We start from the raw sequence: 25383 nt of genomic DNA, 5'->3' as shown, positions 1-25383 counted from the left end.
TAAAAGAACAGATGTGAACAAGCCCTGACTCTGACATGTAACTGTCGAGCATGAGATGCTAAAGGTTAATTTAGCACACCTGGGTCCACCAGCTAAGTTTTTATTCCTTGCATTCTTATCAAGGATGGATAGATTTTATTGCACTTGGTCCTTGGACCACAGCACTGTCACGGTATTAGTAAAATATGCAGGAACTACAGAGCTGCATTCAGCCTCTAACACCCTCTGTGATATCGGTGCAATGATTCTGGTCGTGCGGTAAACCAGCGCTTGCAGCTGATGTGTTTTCTGCATGTGTCGCTGTTTGACGGTGCACATTTTCCCTCTCACCTACACATACTCTTCCTCCCTCCTTTCTCCCTCTCTACGGTTTCTACCTCCTCCATCCATCCATCCATCCATCCATCCATCCAAGCAGCCTTTCTGGACACAACACCTCCCCCTCCTTCCTCCTCCTCTTTCTACAGCAACATAGCCGAGGATTAGAAGAAACGAATACTTCATTGGTGACATTAACCAAAGCTTCGTCTGTTCACACGCTCACGCGGACGAAGAGGGGAGATCAGCAGCGGATCCCTCGGCTGTCAGACGCAGAGGAATGATAATTAGAAAAAGATTGACTCGGCAGCAAGAAGAGGAGAGGATCCGGCCTGCAGCAGCAGCAGCAGCGAGGCGAGCAGAGGAATACGTGAAGACGGAGAGCGAGAACAGAAGGAGGGATTGAAGTGATCGTAATCTGGTGAAGAGGAAGAAGAAGAGAGCGAAACCTCGGAGCATCAGCAGCACTTCTTTTTTTTTTTTTTTTTTTTTTTCTGAGAGAGATGATGGTGACAGTAGCGTCAGCGAAGGAGGGGAGAGAGGGATGAGCTTGGATCAATAATCCTCCCTCCTCCTCCACCTTCATCCCTCCATCACCTCTGCAGGAGCCGCTGAAACCTGTGAGACTCCTTCTTGTTTTGTTTTTTCTGGGTGCTGCATCGTGTGTGTGTGTGTGTGTGTGTGTGTGTGTGTGTGTGTGTGTGCGCTGTCATATGTGTGTCATGTGCATGTAGCTGTCGACTATATAGGCCACACAGACCATTATTGTGTGTGTAGCCTGTTTTTTAACTGTGCATATGCTGCACATGTTCGTGTGTATGTTTGCATGTGCTTCACGTGTGTGTGCACGTGCAAGTGGAATGAGGCTGTTGTATGTGAAATGTGTGGGTTGTAAGAACTTGTGTGTTTGTGGCAAATAACATGACTGAAAGTGGCCAATTAAAATAGTCCCGCTGCTGTTAAATAAGATCGACATTATGTAAAAGATCAGAGGAAAAAGGGTTCAGGCCGCCCACACACCGATGAATTGTGTGCACATGCAGAGCAAAGAGTGAAGATTGATTTCAGTGTAAGATTTAGAACTCAGAAATAGGATTATGTCACACAGTAAATGACTGTTTTTCTGCTATTTCTTAAGCATTTCCCCATGAAACCAGTGCACAATAACAAAGATTTATGGAAATACTTAAAATTCATCAGCGATTTTAGAAACTGTAGTTTAACGAGATCAGGCTGGGCTACCGTACCTCCACCAAGGCATTTCCTCCATGGATGGATGAATGGATCCAGATTAGACCATAAAGACCATTAAAAGTTAAAATTTGAAAAAATGCCTGAATCCACTTCCCATAATTCTGTTGTACATGTACATGTACAATAACAATAAAGGTCTATTTCTGATCCTAATTTAGGCAAAGCCTCACTTCTAGAAACCTGTCGTCTATGTCAGTCTTGAACATTTTGAGATTTCTTTCTGAAAACCCAACAAATTGAACCAATCCTGTGATCTCCATGGTGAAGGCAGGAAAAATAAAATTCAGAGCAGCTGATACCATAACACCCTGATTTCATCTGATGACGCAGTGCCAGGCCGGGTTAGTTCTTGGATGAGGGGCTGCCTGGAAATACCAGGTGTTGTGATAGGCTGGCAACCTGTGCAGGTGTACACCACCCAGCCCCACCGCTGCGCTGTGATGGATACGCTGTTCAGAAAATAAATGTAATGAATTACTTTTCTGTATGTTCATGTAGTTCACCGTCCACGAATAAAACAGGTTGTGTTTCCACTTGTTGAGACTCAACATAGTTAAAAATTCTCCTACAGCAAAGATTTATAACGAGCACGTAGGTCGTGATGGTGCGCGGCTCTTGACTTACATTGTGAAGCATCTTGTAAACCAGCGCTATATAAATTTCATTAAATTGCGTTGCAGAAACATGGAGAGCTACAATCAGGGTAATTGTGCCACCATCAGTGCTAACTGTGTATCCTCCTCCTGCTGGTTATGAGTAGGCCTGCACCACCCATACGACACGTAGCCTGCCTTGTTATTCGCAGAAAAACACAGTTTAAAACACAACAAGTGCTGCAACAGTAAAAGTAACACAAACCTTAGTGCACTCTCTTACACCAGACTCAAAATACAAACTGTATCTGGGTATTGTAAGGCGCTTGGAAAGAAAAGTGTCTCATCCGAGAAGCTTCTTCAACACACTGAAGAAGCTGAGAGGTGAAACATCTTCAAGCCACTTAAAGAAGTCCAGACGCTTTTCTTTCCAAGCTCCTTAGACGACGATGACCGGGATGACTGAGAACCTTATGTATCCAGGTTTGTTTGTTTTTTCCTCCTCCTTCTTTTTTCAGCTTCTCCCCTTACGGGTTGCCAAAGCAGATCATCTACTCATCCTATCCTCTAGCATCGTCTGTCATACCAACTCTCTGCACGACATCCATGAATCTTCTCTGTGATCCTCTTTTTCCTCCTGCCTGGCAGCTCTATCTGAAACGTCCTTTGTCCAGTATATCCAAAGTCCACCTCTGCAGCTTTCTGCTTTAATATGGTCAAACTGTATCCAGGTCTATAGTGCAGCATCTTTCCCGCGGATGGATTACCTCTCTTGTTGTGTCCACCAGACGTTTGCAAACCCATGCTTAGATGTTTTAACTGTGTAGCACCACTTGGGGCAGTGTGAGAAATATGTGGAAAGGTAATGTGGTCTCCTGTAATGTTTGTGCTGCTCATGTTTTAGCTTGGCTCCTGTGCAGAGAAAACAGACGTTATAATAAACAAAGAACGAAGAAAAGCTATCCACCGCGTGTTGTGTTTGGAGACGTGCTGCTGGTTTTTTGAAGTCACTAAATCTCTCAAGCTTCTGTGACGGTTGAGTTGCTGTATGAGGTTTGAGTCAAAGAACAAGACACATGCAGAAAATGCATCCCCAGATTTTTTTTATAAAATGTGCTAACGGCTGTCTAAATGACTCGGGTAAAGTTAGTAGCATGCGTGCTTGTTGTTTTTGTCTGCTTCCACTTGTCTTTGCACTAGGATGATGTCGGAGTAAATGTGCAGTCATATTCGTTGTGTTCCCACTAGTGCTGTCAGCGTAAATCTCGTTGAAATGACGTTAACGCCACAACACGGCAAATCTCCGTTAACGAGCTACCGCGGATCGCCCTGAGCATGGGGCTGGACGGCCAACACGTTAACGAGCTAACTGCGCTAACACACTAGCTCCCACCCATGTAATTGAGCATTGCGTGGCACATCCAACATACTGTTTTACTTTAGTCCATGACGCGCTTACCTTCAGGGTCATACGTCACATGAAAACCAAGATGGTTCCAAAGGCCAGATCTGAATGAGGGTGGGGGAGGTTCAATTTGCCATGTTGCAACGAGCTTAGCTTCTGTCAATACAACATTTTTAATTTATTTTATCAACTTTTCTTCTGAGGATGCTGTCTGTGTTGAGCGCTCAGTGGATCTGCGCTCGACAGTGCAGCCTAGGCGGAGTAGTCGAACGCAGATCCACTGAGCGCTCAACACAGACAGCATCGTCAGAAGGAAAGTTGATAAAATAAATTAAAAATGTTGTATCGTTCCATACATATGCGTACCGAACCTAAAGCACTGTATCGAACGGTTCAATATCGATACGAGTATCGTTGCACTCCTAGTCTTTACAATAAAAGGCACCTCGGGGTTGCTGTTGTTGTGATTTGGTGCCATATAAATAAAATAAAATTAGATGGTTAACCTGTACTCAACCAATTGGTTACCATGACTACTTTGTCAGTCACCAAACACAAAGACATTCAGCGCTATCACTGCATCCACAGATTGTTCCTCAGTCGCATTGTTCCAGTGCGACTGAGGAATAAATGGATGCAAACTGTGATTGAAGTGAGTAATGATGGCCTGTGCTGGTTTACATCGAGGGACACGATTGGTTCTTCATCTGCTAAATGCAACACTGTTTACACCAGATCTGCTGTGCACATCTGATCATTGGTCCGTTAATGAAGTCACTGTGTAAAAGAAGACTGCTTGTACTTTTTTGTTGTTAGTTTGTAAGCATTTATTCATCTTATAACCTCTGATGGACAATCAGAGAAGGATGTGCTTGAGGATCCGCTGGGCTAACTAAGGATGATTGTTAATATGTTAGAGTAAGAAATTAGCCATTTCAGCTATCCTATGTTACAGTGGGGCAAAAAAGTATTTAGTCAGCCACCGATTGTGCAAGTTCCCCCACTTAAAATGATGACAGAGGTCAGTAATTTGCACCAGAGGTACACTTCAACTGTGAGAGACAGAATGTGGGAAAAAAAATCCATGAATTCACATGGTAGGATTTGTAAAGAATTTATTCGTAAATCAGGGTGGAAAATAAGTATTTGGTCACCTCAAACAAGGAAAATCTCTGGCTCTCACAGACCTGTAACGTCTTCTGTAAGAAGCTTTTCTGTCCCCCACTCATTACCTGTATGAATGGCACCTGTTTGAACTCATCATCTGTATAAAAGACACCTGTCCACAGCCTCAAACAGTCAGACTCCAAACTCCGCCATGGCCAAGACCAAAGAGCTTTCGAAGGACACCAGGAAAAGTATTGTAGACCTGCACCAGACTGGGAAGAGTGAATCTACAATAGGCAAGCAGCTTGGTGTGAAAAAATCAACTGTGGGAGCAATCATCAGAAAATGGAAGACATACAAGACCACTGATAATCTCCCTCGATCTGGGGCTCCACGCAAGATCTCATCCCGTGGGGTCAAAATGATCATGAGAACGGTGAGCAAAGATCCCAGAACCACACGGGGGGACCTGGTGAATGACCTGCAGAGAGCTGGGACCAAAGTAACAAAGGTCACCATCAGTAACACACTACAACGGCAGGGAATCAAATCCCGCAGTGCCAGACGTGTTCCGCTGCTGAAGCCAGTGCATGTCCAGGCCCGTCTGAAGTTTGCCAGAGAGCACATGGATGATACAGCAGAGGATTGGGAGAATGTCATGTGGTCAGATGAAACCAAAGTAGAACTTTTTGGTATAAACTCAACTCGTCGTGTTTGGAGGAAGAAGAATACTGAGTTGCATCCCAAGAACACCATACCTACTGTGAAGCATGGGGGTGGAAACATCATGCTATGGGGCTGTTTTTCTGCCAAGGGGACAGGACGACTGATCCGTGTTAAGGACAGAATAAATGGGGCCATGTATCGTGAGATTTTGAGCCAAAACCTCCTTCCATCAGTGAGAACTTTGAAGATGAAACGAGGCTGGGTCTTCCAACATGACAATGATCCAAAACACACCGCCCGGGCAACAAAGGAGTGGCTCTGTAAGAAGCATTTGAAAGTCCTGGAGTGGCCTAGCCAGTCTCCAGACCTCAACCCCATAGAAAATCTGTGGCGGGAGTTGAAAGTCCGTGTTGCTCGGCGACAGCCCCAAAACATCACTGCTCTCGAGAAGATCTGCATGGAGGAATGGGCCAAAATACCAGCTACTGTGTGTGCAAACCTGGTAAAGACCTATAGTAAACGTTTGACCTCTGTTATTGCCAACAAAGGTTATGTTACAAAGTATTGAGTTGTATTTTTGTTATTGACCAAATACTTATTTTCCACCCTGATTTACCAATAAATTCTTTACAAATCCTACCATGTGGATTCATGGATTTTTTTTTTCACATTCTGTCTCTCACAGTTGAAGTGTACCTCTGGTGCAAATTACTGACCTCTGTCATCATTTTAAGTGGGGGAACTTGCACAATCGGTGGCTGACTAAATACTTTTTTGCCCCACTGTAGCTAATTAAACGAGTAAAACCATCTGATCTTTCAGTAAGCTTAAAGTCTTCTGATGCAGCCTTTGTCCAGCCAGTGCCGAAGGCTTCAACAGTTTAGACGCTCAAACAGCCAAGAAAGGGTTAAAGTGCAATTCCACCATCAACTTCTTTGTAAAGAAATGTTTAATGATTCAGTTGTTCATCATTAACTCACTCCTCTTTAGTTCCTTTGTCATCGACAGAAACACTGTCAGTTTTTGTCCTCAAAGTTCGGCTTCATAACAAAGCTGATAACTGGCAGGAACAAACTTAAAACCTATTCAGTGTGAGTGAACAGTTACACACAAACGCTCTGTGTGGAGCAGACATAAAGCAGTGATGTGCAGAGAGAGAGAGGGATGGTGGTCAGTTAGTGATCCATGAATAATTGAATGTGCTTAATGGGAAGGGATATAAAAACTGAAACTGTTTGGCCGCGCTGCAATAGAGACCAGAAGGCTGAGCGCTCGTGTGTGAGCATGTAGAGCTGTTCTTCTGAGGACCGGTTTCACTGTTAGACCGTCAGTGTGGATGTTGTTGGTTCCCACATGCCTTCAGGCTGTGTGAGGGTAAAGCCTTGGCTTAGGGTTAGGTTTAGGATCAGCTCTGCGTTTGGGTGGGAATTATGCAGTTAGTGGTCATTTTTAAGGTTGGAGGAAGAAGCTCCATGATGCCAGTAGATCAGGGAACACGTTCACAAAACAGCCATGCAAACAAGGACGTTGGCTGTGATGGTGCAGTCCTTATGGCTTCTAAAGCACAGCAGTGACCCTAAGATCAATCTAGTATGAAGTGTTTAAAGTGCCATTACCCACAAATGCATTCAGATAATTTCAGTTTTCTGTGAAGACATTTTGTTTTCCTCTCTGTGCTGATTAGTGTGTTTAGCAGTTTGGTGTCATTAAACAGTCCAGTTGGTTAGTGACCGTGGTCACAGCAACAGTCTCAAAGACACCTCACTCGCAGACCTACAGATGGAGCTTCTTTTTAATGTGAGGCAGCAGCACCTCGCTGGCCTTTTTAATGTCCCGCCTTTTTGAATTACCTTGAAACTAATCGTTTCCATCATTAGGGGTGTGTCCACCTTAACTGACAGGTGGACACCATCGCTCTTAATTGGAGTTATTGGAATGCAGTTTTTGTCCTGTCAGGTGATTTTTTTTTTTTTTTTTTTTTTTTTTTTTTTTTTTTTAAATAAATAATAATTTCCAAGGATCAGAAACAAATATAGTCAGCTGGTCATTTTTCCCACAGCCCTGCAGGGACATGATACCTTCACCGAACAAGATTCACATGTCTAACAAACAGCTTTCCAGTTCCTTTTATCAATTTTTTATTAATGATTTTCACTAATTTAAAGCTGCTATGATACCTTTTTTGGTTTTATGACACACTGTGAGACATAAAAGACGAGTACTTTGCTGTGTATTGTTGTAAACTTATATTGTTGTATAAGCCTTCAGTTTCAAGCAGCCCCTGAAAGCCTGAAATTAAGACTGAAGTGATATACGCTGCAGATGGTAATATCAGTTTACTCAGCAGCATTATCTTTTGTTTCCTCCCACTGTTATCAACACGCTGTTCTCAGTTTTTAAGCTTAGTGATTGGCTGTTTCTTCCTGAAATTTGTTGCTTATAACCAAACTGTGGAAGCTTGTGCCGTTCGAGCATGTTGTGTTTGTGTGTTTAAATGTTGCTCTGATGCACAAAAAGAACAACGTAGAAGGTTAGCAGAAGATCTGAAGCTGAGTGAAATGGAAGGAACGAGGTGGATAAAGACAGATGAGCGATAGCGATAGTGTAGGAGGAGAGGCCGATGGTGTGTGTGATCATTTTTCGTGTCTCTCACGACCGAGACGGAGCATGTCATTGGTATTTATGGGCTGAGAGACCTCACACTCTTTGCAACTGTTCTGTCAGAGAGCAGGAAGGGCCGGAGATTTGAAAAGACAACAGATGGAGGAAAAGCATGGAGAAAAGAAAGATCAGGTAGAGAGCAGCGAAAGGAGGAAGCAAGAGAGAAGAGGGGTAATGATGAAAGGTGGACCAGAGAGCAGGTGATGAAAGAAGGGCAAGAAACGACTGAGAGCATCAATGCTGGTGTTTCCTGCTGACTCTGCTTCTTATATGCCTTTTCCCTTCTCTTCTTCTTTTACATGTAACGGCTGCATGACTGGAAGAAGGATCCAGAAGTGCCATCCAGCTGGATTATGGTGATGACGGTGAAACCGAAATGTCTCGCAGCGTTCGGGAAGAACACCAATATTTAACATGACCTTTGACCTTTACCTATCACCTCCTGTGACAGAGCAACTGCAGGAAGACAGGCTGAGGCCTGCTGGTGAGTCCATGGACCAGGAGGAGGTGAAGCTCTGCTCTTCCATGCTCATTAGAAGATGATTTTCGACTGACGTTACACTTTTTGATTTGCTGAGCTTTGAGTTGCGAACTTCGGTCCCAGGTCATATTAATGATGGCGAGTGTCTGAACTGAGCTAACATAACCATCTGCTGACTGTGAGATTTGGAAAATCAGCACATGGCTTCTGACCCCAGGATTATGAGACTCTGCAGGGAAGCCGATGCTTAGTCAACTCACAGTTCACGGCTCCAGTGGACCGTTGGTGGAAAAAATGACTAGTTTCACAAGATCTCAATAGACTGGAGTCAGCAATGATAACATGCAATATCTTTAATAGAGAGGGGCAAGCAAATCCCCCGTCAGCTGTGCTTTCCACACCTGCTTCTGGGAAACTGATGTTCTGATGTGCTGTATGGAGTGCAGAGTCCGGATTCAACTGATTCATTGAAAAACAGGAAGTTTAACGGACCGTTCTGACTGTCGGCGAGACAAGGCAATCTCGCACTCTAACCCGATCGTTCTGGTTTTAACTGTCATGGGTCTGAACCCCGGCAGGAGTACCTGACCGAACCAGGGAATGGTCGGCAGCTCAATAAAACTCTGTGTTTGGAGCACGCGAGGGCGAGGTCCATCTTGATCTCTGATTCAGAACTCGAAGAAGAAAAAGTCCTCTCCCCCCCACTTACCTCTGGTGGGGGGGAGGGTGAAGGGTACTTTTGTTTTAAGGTTTAGGATTTATTTTTCACACAGTAGGCTTTAGGCTGTAGAGTTGGGCGACTCTGCTCTGCGTAACTTCAGATCCGGTCCAAGTTCTTCTTTGCGTTCGGCCAGTTTGAGGGAGTTGTATCCTCGGCCCTGTGGCTTATTTGTGTCACCACTCTTTGAGTTAGCCTTTGGCTCTGCACTAGCAGTAGCTGTGACTCAGGCAGCATTTCATCCGGTGCGGAAGTTTAGCATTTAGACTCAGTGCTGCCTTGAATTGTATTACCTGGATCTAAACAACTGTGACAGCATTTAGGCTAAAAGTGACCGTTGTCCACTGGGCATTTCCATAGCCGTTTTTCTTTTTTGTTTTGTTAGCCTGAGGTTTCCTAGCCATTAGCTTGAGTGCTACCTTTCAGACCTATTAGTCATGGATGCTAATCAGGGCCCAGGCCAGGGCAGTCCAGAAAGCCCTAACCGGGCCGTGGAGTATCTTCTTGAACTCAACAACATCATTGAAAGCCAGCAGAAACTTTTAGAAACGCAGCGGCGCCGAATTGAGGAGTTGGAGGTCCAGCTGGACCGGCTCAGCCAAGAGAACAAGGACCTCCGTTTGGACCGGCAGCCCGTCGCTCCTCCCCCACCTGCGCCTCCTCCCGAGCCTCCTCTCCCTCCTCCTCCGCCACCACCGCCGCCGGCTCAGACCACATCGGCTTCCATTTCCACAAAGAATCACCATCACCACAACAGCCAGCACCAGGCTCCGGCACAGCCTCCCTGCTCCATCCCCCTCCACCACCAGCATCATCAGGTGCACCACCACTCCTCCACCCACCACTCCCACTCCTATAATAGCACCAACAGCACTGCTCCGACTCCAATTCCAGTTCCCTCTCCAACCTGCGCCCCAACACCTCACTCTGTACTGACCCAAATTTCAGCTCCGATCTCCTCTTCAGCCCCGGCTGCTCCTCCCCCACCTCCGATTCCACCCAGGGATCAGCCGCGAGCCCACAGCCGGCTGACTCGCATGCCCTCCACCAGCACTGGCACCAACACCAACTTCGTGGAGAAAGAGAAGGAAAGGCTGGAGCGCCTGCATAGAGCCAACGCTGCCAACAACCATCACGCCCACACCCTCCACCACCACAAATTGTAAGTTCCACTGTATTTTTACTACAAGCAGGGCCAAAGGTAGTACGAGAAGATGGCAAACCAGGCAAAGAGCTGACGGTAAAATGGTGAAAAGTGCCTTGTAGTTCTTGAGATTCCTTTCATTTCATGGGGAAAAATAAGGGATGCCATATTGCCACAGTTATCCTGAGGGGGTGCACCTCCCCCAGCACATCTCTTTGTGTCTGTACAGATCACCTTTTGCCTTTTCTTTGTGTAATAAATGCTTTCAAATCTTGCAGTAAAAATCTTTTAACTACTAGGGAACACGTATTGCACATATGTTTTTATAATATGGCATCCTATCACTAAATTTTCAAACGTAACCTTGGCTTGAAGCCCGTCACTACATTGTCTGCTTTGCCAAAACTCGTGTAAATCTTTGGCTTTGATCGCTACTAACTTTGCTGCTTCTCTCACTCAGGTTTTGTGCAAGCGCTCTTGCTTAGTCTGACCAGGAAACATCTGTTTTGCTTGATTCCTTGCTGGTGCAGATATGCGAGCAAGCTGAACAGGGTTTACTTTAAAGGACTCAAACAAGTCGGAGAGGTGAAGTTTGCCACTCGAGCGTTCCCTCCTCCAAACCAGAGAGGTTTGTGAGACAGTGTGATTGGTGGGTGTACCGGACTGATAAACATTCATCCTTTTATCAGCTAATAGAGCTGCAGAGTGAAAATTTTATAAATTGCAGACAAGCGGGAGCGTGTGGGACTCGAGGGACAGATGAACTAAACAGCTACAAATCTCAAACACTGATAATTGGTGGAGCGACGACTCGAAAGCATTATGCAACCGATACTTTTGGAATAGGAGCGGTTGTTTGCTGAGAGGCCAGAAAGAAAACACTGTGTACTGTACTGATCACCATGGTAGCTTCCTCTTTTGATTTGTGCTCATATTTTGTTTTAATTTTGTCACCCTGAAGTTGTTTTTCGTTGGCTTGGATCGGCTTTGTTGCCTGGCAACACTGTCTTGCGCGCATCATATCAGGAAGTGTTGAATGACTGCTCCTCGCTGCCGTCTGTGACTTTTGTCTCCGGTGCCGTAGGCAACAGGATGCGGGCTTGCGGCTGTCCCGTGTGTCCATCGGGCACTTCCTTCGTAGCTGGTAACGCCGAAGCATTGGAAGTGCTGGCCATGGTGATCTCTGTTGCTATGCAACTGTGGAAAACCTATTTGAAGGACAGCACTCTGGCTAACAGTTGAATGGTTTTCACCTCACTCAGAGGAACATGGAGCATCGCCTTCTTCCCTCTGCAAGCACAGAGCAGCTGCAGGAGCGAGGCTCCCGTTAGACCTGCAGATATGAGGCTGGGGAAACGCAGTGATGACTCATGGAGAAAGATTTTATAGTACTATAGCTTTGTCTTATAAGCTCTCGTACGTGCAGCCATTGCACACAGAGGTTGATAGAGGGTGAGTCAGACTCTCAGATATGGGTTCGTGTGATTAATCAAAGTGCAGGGAAGAAAAAAATCCTTCTGAGCCCTGAGTCATGGGACGTTCAGGTGCAGCCGATATTGTGAGAAAAAGCCGACCTCAAGCTTGCAAATGATGTAACATGTGCAGAACAATGATGAAGTCTGACAGCAGCGGAGATAAGGCTGATTCGTTATGAAATCGCACAGCACAATCTGCTGCTCGCTGCCTCTTCGACTGACTGAGTGCGATCCAATAAATCCCACACTACACTGGGGTAGCTTATGGCACAGAGGCATGACAGCATGTTGCAGAGCTGCCTACACTGGTTTCTGAGCGATTTCATTTAGGGCATGATGCAGCAAACTGCAAAACACCCTCACACAGATTAATCCTGCAGCACCTTGGGCTGAAGCGGGGAGAAACACGAGCCACACTAGGAAGCAGTAAATACTGCACAACATGACGAAGCAGTTGAAATGTTTCAACTGATGAGAGCCCGACTGCATGCAGCAACTTCTACATGTCGGTGTCAATTTTCATTTACGGTACTGCCAACAAATCTATCCACAATGTGTCCTTGCTCCAAGATCAAACACCTGCACGTCGACAGAAACGTACAGATCCAAGAATGTCCGAAGTGTAAGTTGCATCAGTTATTTATCAGTTGGTTTGCACAGCCATACTAAGACAAAAATAAACCTCACCACAGCACATCACAGTTGGGCAACTGGAGAAATGGACCATTGATTGATCAAGTGCATCACCACTTGGTTTTTTGTTCTCAAGCCTGGTTTATGTGGTTCTTCTGCAGAGCTGAGAGCCCAATGTTATCGTGTTGAGCAAAAGTCAGGAGCCGGGCTTAACTGTACCTCTGCTGGGACATATTAGCTAATTGTTCTAGTATTTTATGCAAAGGAAGCATCAGCAAACCCCATTTGTTGGGCTAATGAGGCAGATTGGAAAACCTAATGCCTATTTGGCAGTACAAAAATAGTCAGCTGCACAGAGTTTGAGAGAACCTTGAATGGTTTTTATTAAAGATTGCTGAGGATTCTGTGAACTCATCATCTTCTAGTGCTGCATGAAGCGGTGGCCCCAAACATCTGTTCACATCTGGGCAGGGTCCGTATCTGAAGAAAAAGGCATGCACTTTGTAACTGCTTGGTTTACCCCTGGAGTACAGTATGCACGCTTGTACGTTCTCAAATAAATGGAAAGACAATCTCGGCTGATGGTGATGTTTTATTTTCTGTGCATTAAGTAAAGCTAAGTATTAAGTAATATCAGTTGCCAGAGCTCACGCGATGAACTGTGAGGAGGCCGTAACCGTAATCAGTGCTGTTCCATCCCATTGATCCACGAGGGAAGACTGATGGAGGACGGTTATGGTAATGAACAGAGAGAGAGATGTTGTTTCTGCAGTGTGGGTGTGGAGGAGTCACAGGAGTCAGATCTGTAGGATTCACATGGATGAAGAGAGGAGAAAGAAAAGAAACATAAAATGAAACGTGGATGTATCATCCTGTTCCCTTCTTTATTTAAAGCTCTTTTGTTCTTGCTTTCTGGCCCACCTCGTTCTGCTATTAACCTGAGAATTGTACCTGGCTGATCTGGATGCTGACATGTGATTATGGGACTACTGCATATAAAGCCTAGTTTTAATGGGAGTCCTAATTGCCTCCGTTCTGCCTACATTGTGATCAGATCTTGTTATCTAAATTGAGTAGGAAGAGCTAGCAGATGCACCGACAAACAATTGTTCGTCTCAGGTCAACGCAGTTTTTTTTCAAGGGCCACCGAGGAGCTTCTTTTTTTTTTTCTGCCTGTCCCATTTGGTTCTTTAGCTGTCAGAATTGTTGTCTGAAGACCAACAAGGATACCCAATGGATTTACTTTGCCAAATGGATCATCGTGGCATTGCCGTATTGGTCCATTTGATCGACCTTTGTTTTTATTATTTATTAGACATTAGTGAGGGATAGGAAAGGGAGAGAGAAAGAGGAAGGGAAAGAAAAACAGAAGGGGAGAGGGACAGTGAGAAAGGGGGGGGAGAAAAAAAATCTCCTGGATCACCTGTTGAGAGCCCAAGGAGGACCACCGGAGGGGCATCGTGCCACCCTCATGGGAAGAGCTGAGGATCCCCAGACGAGGCGTCACCCAGGAGCCACCGAGCAGAAGCTAGAGGGACCTGCACCGGCGTGCCCGCCGGCTCTGCCAGCAGCCAGCTGTGCCAGAGTGAACCGAGCCGCGGGCCCAGAGGCCGGAGCAACAGGCGCCAGGCCCCGCCAAGTAGCCAGCTGGTACATACCTGAGCGCCCTGCCTCGGACACCAAGAACCACCAACGCACCGACCCCTGAGGGCATCAGTCACCGGCAGGGAGTGTGGTGAGGGGAGATAGGCCTTGGAGGGCCTGGGAGTTCCCAGAGAGGTGGAGTCTAAGACCCAACCTGACATATAGACACAGACAAACAGGCACACACAGACACAAACATGCATTCCCACCCTCATGCACACATATACAAACACTCAGCACTCACCCAACGTAAGGATTGACATAAATGGACATGTACACACAATCACACTCCCCAAACATACTCTATACCCCGGGTCCAGGTACCCTCGCCCCCAGAGGGGGAAACAGAACCCAGACCCAAGAGATGTTACCCTTCCCCCCGGGGTGGAGGCAAGCAGACCGTCCCAGGCTCCGCAGCATCAGGGAGGCCAATCGGACAGCTAACATCTCCTCCCAGCCCCCCCGCCCCGATGGCTAGCAGAGAACGGGGGTGTGTGAAGACCCCATACCTCCCTCCTCCCGCTCATGTGTAGTGTTGCTGCGTGTTGCTCTAAAGTGCATTTAAAACAGGGGAGAGCATGGTGCTGCTGCCAGAGAGCAGCAGGTGTTGGCACGGCCCCTCCCGAGAACCCTCAATGTCTACATGGATTTAAAATTGAGAGGTGGGCACCGGCACCAGAGGTAGGTTTGAGTACACAGACCGTCCACTGGACGCCGTTAACGTGCCCACCCTCAAGGCCCTATATATATGTGTGTGTTATGAGAATGTAAGTAATGTGAATGTTTAAGTTGTGAGATAAAATTGAGGCACAGGTGGCCAGAAGGGGACAGAGGGGGGGAGATGTCTCCCCTGCACCCTTGTGACACACCCGCACCCCAAGGCCCTACCTGTGTGGGTGAGTGTGGTGGAGCGGGAAGAGGGAGGCAGCCGGGGATGGGGAGGAAAAGGAGGGAGGGGGAGGAGCTTTTTCAAAAGTCACTTTAAAAATACTGAAGCATGGGATTATACTTACTTGTGGACCCACATGTGGACAGCTGTTCACAGATAGTAGTTGTTTCTCTCACAGTTTAAACGTCATTTGAAGGTAGGAATGAAAGTCAGGCCGTGATTTCCAGTCTTAAAGGTTGTTCAGACCAGAAACAAAGCTGCTTGATTACAGCAAAAAGACGATGATTATTATTCGCTAACATGAGGCGCACGATGAGCCCACTGAAATAAAGACTTTGTATTGCTTTTTTTAAAACTGCATTAAGTCTCCAGATGTGTGATGTGGACCTGACTGGCCTGGAGCATGAGGTCCACATCACAGCCATCATCTGCCACTAACCACGAGCTAAACAGACAAAGATGAACATTACTATTCCTTCCACAGATTGAGACACATTATTTTAGATAGAACAGTAAGTGGATGGTAAATAGCACATTGCTTGGTACTTGGATAGCTCTTTTCCTCTCTGAGCACTCAAAGCACTTTTTACACCCTCTTTCACCCATTCATACAAACCCATACACAACACTTTATTCTATAGTTTTAAGTTTTCTAACTATCACAGTTTGAAAGTCTCAGTTGTTTGGTCCTGAGTGCTTGAAAACCATATCATAGTTTATAGTGGATGGCTTCTTTCGCTCATGTGAACATTGGCCTTTGATCTGAGTCTGGTCCCGCCGAGGTGGCTCTTCTATGTTGTGTGTTGATGAAGTGGCTGTTTGGTGTCTCCAGTGTAGAGAGTTTTAGGAGCGTCCTTTCCCCTCAGGCTTAGAGGGAACATGTTCTGCCCGGTGTTGTAGGGTCCTGATTACTCAAAGTTTGTGTTCCGGAGGGTGATGGGAGTCAAAGAGGAGGCAGTGGTCTCTGTGCTTCAGCACACAGGGGTTGAAACACCTAAGAAAGGATCTCCGGCCTGCACTGTAGGTGGCTGACACCTGTATCGTAAACCACCACCTCTCTTCAACGATGGCTGTCCACGAGCACCAGTATACTCACCATGCTGAGTGCTTTGTGTGCCGCCGTCAAACAGCCGCACCCATTTGTGCTCGCCGTTATGGCACAGGAAGCTGCTGCGGTATTCTTCTGAATGATGGGTGTCGCCACTCAGGCGATATCTCCACAACAGCGCCGATGTAAGAAAAGTCCAAATCTATTGTGTTTTTACAAAGTCTCATCTGTTGTAACATCCTCCATCTGTGTAATCTGTACTGATGTATCATGACCGTAAAACCTGACAAGACGGTACACTCATGCATGCGTTCTTCAGGCGCTGCATGGCGATTATAATGGCGGCCTTACGCTGCTCTCAAACCATTGTCTTCTTGGTGCAAAACAACATCGGTAAAGAGTGTCCAGCTGAGTGTTGTCCTGTTAAAAACATGTGTTTGTGGAAGGGCTGTTGGGTTCCTCCTGTGTAAAGCAGGACGGGCGAGGAAAACCTCTTTAACAGGAAAAGAGCTCAAACTGAACCAGGCTCTGGAAGGAGCAGCCAACTACAGTGACTGACTGACATCACCTTGTGGCATTGACCTGGGTCCAAAGTATTTTTTCCATGTTTTTGATACTGTGAGAACAAAAAACAAACATGAACATTAACAAATATTTAAGATGTTCATTAAAATAAAAGTCTGAGATGACAGGAAGGTGTTACAGTGGTGGAAACGAGCCTGCAAGATTGTCACACAATAAAACGGCAATAAAGAACAAAAAAATGCCACGTTTTTGACACCATAACAAAAACGTTTTTCAGCTGAAGCGGAGACGAGAAGAAGAAAGGGCTGAGTGAGAGGGAGGAGGCGGGGCCACGTGGGTGCTGTGGTGTGTCAGCTCGCTGCCACGGAGCGCAGCGAGAGCAGGAAAGTGCAGCTGGTGCTGTAAGAGGTTTTAAAACATGTTCAAATATTCACAACTGATGTGGAATGAAAGATCTTTATTTGCACCCTGACATTATTACATCAAAGTTTATGTTAAAGACTGAGACAGTACAAGCAGTTTGTGTTATCCAGAGCACTGATCAGCTGCGTCTCCAGGGAGCTCGTTTCCACTGCTGCAGGACGCAGACGTGCTCGGCGTAGGTGAGATCCTCTCTGCAGAAGCAGGAGAGGGATTTCAACGACCGCCACAACATCAGTGAGCCAGCTCGGGGGAAACACAAGACTGGAAGGGCCGGGGCTGACTGGTTGGCAGCATGAACTTTCAAAATAAGAGCGTGTGGGTTGCCCAAATAAACCGATTGCTGTCATATTTTAAAACAAGCCACATTTTCAGATATCAAGTGTCTCTGTCGAGGTCTCAGTTAGTCGTCCTCGCACTCTGCTGTTGGTCACTTCCTGCTCTCGCTCACCCTCTCTCTCTCTGACCCTGTTTTTGTAAACAGCTGCTGACATACAATACAATTTTTATTTATACGTCATCTGGGAGGGATCATCATCAGACATCTGGTTCTCTGTGTGCTGATGATGATGGCAGGAGCGTAAATGAGCTCAGTCAGCAGCATCGCTTCACCGTGTGTGTGTGTGTGTGTGTGTGTGTGTGTGTGTGTGTGTGTGTGTGTGTGGATAGCAAATTAGCATGCTGCTATACTTGTGGGGACCAACAGCCCTTATGGGGACTAAATCCATGTCCCCACGAGTTTGAAGGCATGTTTGAGGCTCAAAATGTGGTTTTAGTGTCAGGGTTACAGGTTGTGGTTAAGTTTAGGCTGAGCGTTAGGCATTCATTTTTGATGGTTAGGGTAAGGGGCTACGGAAAGCATTATGTCAATGCGATGTCCTCACTATGATATAAAAACGTGTGTGGGGGGGGCTCAAAAGTCATGACTCAGTTTTTTTCTAATGGAGGTGGATTTAAAGCACCTGATCAGCGCTGACTGTTGCCTGCTCACCCTGACCTAAACACATTTCCACCAGCAGCCGTAATAAAGACGAGGCTCGTTTGCAGGAGGTCAGTTCGTACGATCGCAGCGAGCTGCGTGGTTACAGTCTAACTGTCGGATGTGCTGCGACTTCTGTTTCGCATGCTTCCTCATCAACAGTGGAGCTAACAATCCTGTTATAGGAAAAGTTGTGAAATGGCTTTTATGACATTGTGAGATGCCTCCGTGTATCATCGCTGATCATCTGGAGTGATTTTGGTATCCTTCCAGCTTTTAAGGAACTATGTTTTTTTTTTTTTTTTTAAATAATAGGCACTCTGCTCTGTTTCGTCTTTCACTCCCCTACAGATGAATCACACCTTCAGGCAGAGCGTTAAACTTGTCTGGATCAATATGTTAGAGCCGATCGAGGCTTCTTGATCGATCGGTTGTTTAGCGTGTGTCAGTCAGGCATGAGTGTAGATACAGCGCTGTGGGGGGACATATGATCTGTGATCACATGAAAGAAACTAAGACAACCTCATGATTCATGATTCGCGTCATATTTGACTCGAGTATTTTTGGGGTGTTTTTGTTTTTTTCACAGAATTCAGTGAACAACGTCTTTTTCACACGACTGTAGGTTTACTGGCCAAGCTAGCTCCACTCGACTCTTAGTGCGCTGTGAAACAACAACCTGTAAAGTGAAAAACGATGTTGTCTTTATTTTATTCCAAGGTTCATTTGAAAGAGTCGAGGGAGACGCTGACCATCTGGAGAAAAAGCCAGACAGTCTGAGGAACGACGAGCTGCCAATAATTAAATCAAACACTGACCAAAGTCCTTGGCTGTACAAACCTGATCCTGATCTTTTATTCTGTTGCTCCACAGAAACGATGATCAGAAACAAAACAACAGGCTCAGCAAATCCTCCTCGTTTTTTTAGGACTATAGATTCGACACCATATTCCATCCACTGATTTTCTTCCCTTCAGTTGTTTGTATATATTATTGTGTCATCACAATAATATATGTAAAAGGATGAAACAGAAAGCAAAAACCAAACTAAAATGACACGATTATAAGGGTTAAATATTGAGCGTCTTGTTTTATCGCCCTGTTCTGTCTCTTTAGGACACATTTTATTAAAAACATTTCTGCATTTCATCAAAAGTCGGTCGTTTCTTCAAATCATATTTTTATAGTTCGAAATAACTTTTAATTGCATCACATCATTTATTAAAGCACTTTCAGTCCCAGTTCAAGTGCAGGGACTCGCAGAAACTCAAAATCTCTTAATGCCAAACACTTGTCCCCTCTGGCTCGCCGTAGACTGCACCTTACGCAATCTAATTAGAGCCTGCGTGTATGAGAGAGACAGGAGTGAGATGACATCATTCGTGGTGATTTATGGTGTAATCATTCATCAGCTGACCTGGACGTTGACACGCACACGGCATCTGTTCACAAAGCGCTCGCAGCGTCTTGTTTCTCCCTCCCTCCGTCAGCCCGTCTGTCTGTTATATTTGGAAACATGGAAATCAGACATGGAGCTGCTGCTGCTGGGGAAGGTGGGGTGGAGGGGGTCCAGTGCTGCACTGTCATGGCAACAGCTCGGTATCCAGAAGACGTGAAAGGAGAGAGTCAAATTTCAAAATAAAAGGTCCTGTTCCCACCAAGGCCCGTCAGTTCCTCACCTGAGTGTGAATCTGATGTGCTCTTCAGTAAAAGCACATTAATCTGTGGGCGAAGTCTCGTTGTAAAGACTGATTTCTGGCAGCAGATCTCACAGGACGCAGATGGTACAGGGAGGAATCTGGCAGCCAGCTGATGTAAAGATGTGACTTTTATTTTACAGCACGTCTGTCAGGCTCTCTGCTCAAAGGCGAGGCTGCAGACTTCAGACTGAGCCAAACAGAAGCCTTCAGACTGTGCGGTCAGCCAGTCGACACACTTATTGCTACAGATTTACTCTGTGCGTACAGAAGAAGGTGGCAGACGGTGCTTAAGTTAACAGTTAACTCTTTAAAAACATATTTCAAAAGCAAACGTTTGGTGCTTCTGAAACAACCATTACCAGCTGATGCACTCAAACAGAAGCATGCTAGCTGCGTGCTGTGCTGCCTGATTAACGTTAGGTTTTCCTATAACAGGAAATAATTCCTGAGCACAGTTGTTGCCATGGACTAAAATGTAATCAAGTACACAGTTTTGAAGAATTCTGGGATTTAGGGATATGATGTTAGGGAACTTTGAACTTTTTTCTTTGATTTTAATGGATGCATATATGACGCCTTTGAGTGTGCACATTGTGTGCAATGCTCACGTCAGCTTTGAAAGAAACAGATTTGTTCATAGCTTTGTTCATACAAGTCTGCATAAAGGTCTAAAGTTTTAATGAGCTCAAAGGGAGCATTGCTAGCTTATCATGCAAAGATGAATTTACTTTTCAGATGGAATGATGTTTGGATGATTGAATAAATCGTTAAAAACCTAAATTTCCCTTGTTGTGTTCTTCAAGTGTACCGCCAGAGAGCATAAATGATTTCTTTGAACTAATGTTTTAACACATACTTGCATCACTGTGTGAATACTTTTTATGGACTTCTGCTGCACAGGAGCTGGGCGGGGGTAGTTGGGGTAGATGGCGATCATACAGCAGTTAGACCAATTCAATTTGATTTATACAGCGCCAAATCACAGAACAGCCGCCTCAAGACACTTACAGTAGATCCTACAGTAATAGATACAGAGAAAAACCCAACAATCATATGACCCCTGTGAGCAGCACTTTGGCGACAGTGGGAAGGAAAAACTCCCTTTTAACAGGAAGAAACCTCCAGTAGAACCAGGCTCAGGGAGGGGCGGGGCCATCTGCTGTGATTGGTTGGGGTGACAGAAGGAAAACAGGCCATCCACCAGCCCACGTGTGGTTAGGTTCAAACAAGAAAATCATTCAGTGTGGGTGAAGATTTGGTCAGATCTTATTTTACAAAAGTTTTACGTCCCCGTTCATGACAGGCGGGATGTTTGAACTGCCTGAAGGATTCTTGTAATTTGAAGCACAAGTTAAGTTGGACTGAAGGATCAACGGGTCTGATTTTCATCCTTAAACGTCGCTCTGACTTCAAAACACATTTTGGTCATAACTGAAGAACTCCAACATTAATTATGACAAAGCTGTACACAAAAATCACATAGGATAAATTTAGTAACAACGTTTAATCCTCAAAAGGTAAAACTGCAAATGTGAACAGGTATGGTTGTAACCTGCTTCTGACTGCTCACCAGATGCACTGAACCAGATCACAGTGGTTCCCTGACCTGACACTGGAACTGTCACGCTTTTGTTACTGTTACAGTAGAGAATGTTTTTAATAAGCGCCCCATGTTTCAAATATTAATAATATAGTAATCCCTAAAAGCCCAGACAGCACTAAGTGCTCCGTTTCAGACAGTTTCGTGATAACTGATCATCTATATATGGGCATCTGAGGCACACAGGAAGTACAGAAGCCCCACCCATGTATCTTCTTTTGCAAGGGACGGGCGATTAGAAGAAAGCTAGTCTAAAGGGAGGATTATTTTAAAGAGGGAAGCTTGTTTCAGACTGAAGCAGCCGGCAGGCGTCTGCTGTCGTTTTCTTTGATGTTTTCTGTGAATCTAGGCGTTTTCAGTGTTCCACATTTGCAGCTATTCTACTAATGACTGATGCTTTGAGAGAATGTTCTGAAATTCCTCTTTAACCAAAAGAACGATTTGTTCCAGTGTCTCCTTGTCTGGTCTGGGTGAGACATGATGACATGAGAAGTAAAGCAGACTTGGTACAGTAGAGGCGCTGCAGTGTGTCCAGATGGGTGTGTGTTTGTGTGCATTTTGAGGCCAGCGGTGCCGTATCTTCATTGTCACTGGTAGAAAATGTCTGCTGCTGTGCGTCTCAGTCTGATGACATCGCCAGTAATCCATCCACGCTGCTGCAAAACCCGAGAGGACGCACGCACTGCATGCTGGGAAAGAAGCTGCCAGCAGTCTCACTTGGTTTTGTTCAGTCTGGGAGAGAGCGAGTTTGCTCTTCCACAAACTTCTCTGGTGTCGTTTTTACGCCTGTACCTCGTTGGTTTCCTACGTTTCCCAGAATGCCTGTGGGCCCCATCTTGTTGCCTTTTGGATGGTACATGTGTGCTGACAGAGAGAGCACGAGTGGGAATCACACCCCAGTCTGTGGTGTTTTAGGCTGAGGTTAGAGTTTCTACTGTCAGAAGCAAGAAGCTGTTTTAATGTCACGTTTAAAGGTCGTTAAACTCTTCTGGCCATGGCAGCGGAAACCTTTGTTCTTCATGAGCAGGAGGGGGTTAAATGAACTGCAGTCCCTGGCTGTTTAATGGACCTCAATGTGCTGCACTGATGTACAACTTCATAATCGAGTCACGAGACTAAATAGAACCTTGAATTTTCTACAAAATGTGACTCATGTTCCTGTGATTCAGATCAATTAAAGATTCACTGACATTATTATCAGATTATTATTATTAATACTGCCTACCAGTAAAAAAAAAAACCCAAAAAACAGTGTTTTTAAAATGCCCGTGACTTTTAAACTGGTGAATAGGTTCAGCCTGACATGTCTCATACGTGAAGATTGAGACCTGATTTGGAGCCCCCTATTGTCTGATTTAGGAGAGCTCTATGTCATCATTATAGAATTCAAACAGTTATTTGAACAGCAACCGAAGGGGAGGCGAGGTGATCTCAGCCCTGCTGCTGTACATGGAGGAAAAGAGAGAGAGAGCTGAAGTCCTGGGGTTTTTGAGTTGTTCATTATTGAATTCTATAAGATTTTGGATAAGACGCTTCATTGGTCAGATACAGCACGTGCACACAGCTAGCTGTTTGAATACTAGCAAGTCCAACAACTAAAAGATTGCAGCCAATGAGCCAAGCAAGCGTTCAGAAACACACACAGCTGTTCGAGCCTTTCAAAGGCTACAAAACCAGCATTTGGAGCAAGATGGCACCAACTCGCCCAACATTTGAGACACTAACTGAAGTCTGAGTGTCATCCAGGCCGTGTTTCACTTTTGCTGATTTTACCCTTGTTTTCAGCCACAGTTTATGCACAAAGACAGATCGGTCAGGCTTCTTCTTCACACAGGAGGTCAAGCAGGCCCAGGTCCTCTATCATATGGAAGGTTGGTGGTTTGATCTCTCCAGAGTACCAGTCTGTGTGCCAAAGTATCCTTGAGCAAGATGCTGAACTGTGATTGGCCAATGCAGTCATGAGAGTGTGAATGTTAGATAGAGAGTACCTAAGCCTATGAAGAAACCTTCCACTTTTTTAATTCAGCCAGAGTGCCAATGAAAACATCACTGCAGATTTTACCTGCAGTCGGTCACATGGCCTGTGGCTTCACAGGCCATGTGTTGTTTACTGTTACATTAAAATGTAACTGTAGCTCATGATGACCTAAACAAATCGTAATAATGTTGTTTTGCATCACTGCAACATGAGTTACATTGTAGGCTGAACATTTTATGAATATATTGATTAACACATTTAATAATATGGTTGCTTGGTGTCATAAATGTTTGCAGACTTTAGCGGGTCACTTCCTGTGTGATGCCTTCGTCACTTCACATTATTCTTTCAACTTTCACGTTTTAATTAGGTCATGTAAAAGATTTGTTTTGACTGTTTCACAGCCACGTTTGAAGATTCTGCTTCTCTCACACAGGTCACACGTTAAGCTGCTGTAGCCTCTTTACATTCACAACACAGCTATGGCAAGCCACTTTGCAGCCCACCCCAGCTCCTCCTTTTCATGGCGTGTCTGACTCGACCGCTCTCGACTCTGCTCTCTTCTGAACAGGGTTTTACTAACTGCTGCTTGAACATTGCAGTAACACCAAAGATAAATGCATGTCTGTGTCATCTCAGAGGACTTGACCTTGGAAGGTTAAGATCGTACAGTAGCACGGAGGAAACCCCAACAAGTTTATCTGAGTGTGTCAGAGAAACTGTTACTGAACCCATCCCAAAACTACTGACAGGATTCCAGAGGAAAATGACGTGCAACCAAACTTTATTGCATAATTAGATTCAAATAAGACTTGAATCTTTTCTGCAGGAAAACTGGGTCACTGCAGCAGCAGAGTCGAGTATTCTTCACTCCTCTATGTGAGAATAGAAGGAGTACAGTATATGTAGGGTAGTGCAAAATATAACTGCAAAGTAGATCAGCAGTTAGAAGCTCAGAGCATCACAGAGAAGTGCCCCCCCTACAGGCTGCATCACTCATGTTTTTTGTACTGCAGTAAAATAAGTGCTGCATGGTGCTGCTCTATTAGGGTAAAAGAAAGGAACATGGTCCACATTTGTGCAGGTTTAGATGTGATTTATTTTTTGCTCCTGCCAAAAGAACCTGGGGATGCTTGTTTCGTGTGATTTTAGTGACCCTTTAAAACTCTGTAGAAACTCTGGGGAGGAACAGAGTTGGCACAACTGAGTGGTGAGTGTGAGCTACACTATCTCCTCCTGTTCATCCCGGGGTTTGACATTTGCAGCTGCTGTGTGTGTGTCCGTGTGTGTGTGTCCATGTGTGTGTGTGTGTGTGTGAGAGAGAGAGAGAGAGAGCTAAGAAGCTTCAGCAGCACTGAGTGCCGCAGGCTTGTTGAATGGAGGTGCACAGTACTTAAATATCAGCGGCCTGCCATGCACCTGTATGTGTGTGTGTGTTAGCACTCAGGCCTGTGTTGCCACTGTGTCACGATGTTTGCGTGCCCTAAGTGTAAGTAAATGTGTGTGTGGGTGCGCTGCAGGGGAAACTGGGCTGGCTGATATGAATAGAAAGGTGATGAATTACCTCTCAGAGCCGAGCCGCAGGACAACACCCTGGAGTCCGACTGTGTGTGTGCGTGTATGCAGAGGTGTCTGCTGGCACAGGATGTATAGACAAAAGTTAGGGGGTAAGGTCGCTGTAGAGGGAGAAAGAAAGCACCTGAGAGCTGTGGCTTTGTCTTCTTGTCGTACAGCACACAGACCTACAATAAAGCAGCACTGTGGGCCTGGGTATTTGCTGCTGGGGCGTCCCATGTGTGCAAAGTTGATTTAGCCACTAAAATGGCTAAATGTATGAACTGGTACAGTTTAACAAGTAAAAAGAAAATACTGGAAATTTGAGAAAAAACTGTTACATTTACCAAAAAATGTTTTTATTTTTTTCATTCAAGGAAGCACGTTGCTTGGACCAGTCGTCCAGGCTGACGCACGGCTCATCGTAGTGTTTATTTGTGCCTGAACGATGTGACTGGAAGGACGTACCATTGGTGCTCTGAAACCCTTTATGAGTTATTGGTCCCAGGAGTTACATTATTACTCTCATGGCAGCCTGATGGTAAGATGTGGTTCTCTGAATCAGAATCAGAAACTTTAGAATCAGAATCA

The 25383-nt window shown here is 45.3% G+C and overlaps 1 protein-coding gene across 2 annotated transcripts in view; it reads left to right on the top strand.

The window, feature by feature from the left end:
• The first annotated feature begins 9640 nt into the window (after nucleotides 1–9640).
• The window catches only part of LOC146611446 (IQ motif and SEC7 domain-containing protein 2-like), a 164063-nt gene continuing 148320 nt past the window's right edge, over nucleotides 9641–25383 (top strand). For both annotated transcript variants that reach the window (XM_085344124.1, XM_085344123.1), the window contains exon 1: nucleotides 9641–10365. In XM_085344124.1, the coding sequence (XP_085200250.1) occupies nucleotides 9641–10365 (725 nt within the window). The remainder of the gene's footprint in view (nucleotides 10366–25383) is intronic.

This window comes from Diplotaxodon limnothrissa, linkage group LG20 (genome assembly GCF_057381915.1).
Source record: "Diplotaxodon limnothrissa isolate DT_005_m linkage group LG20, D_limnothrissa_male_GT1.1, whole genome shotgun sequence".
Taxonomy (NCBI): domain Eukaryota; kingdom Metazoa; phylum Chordata; class Actinopteri; order Cichliformes; family Cichlidae; genus Diplotaxodon; species Diplotaxodon limnothrissa.
This window is presented reverse-complemented; position numbering and strand designations above follow the sequence as displayed.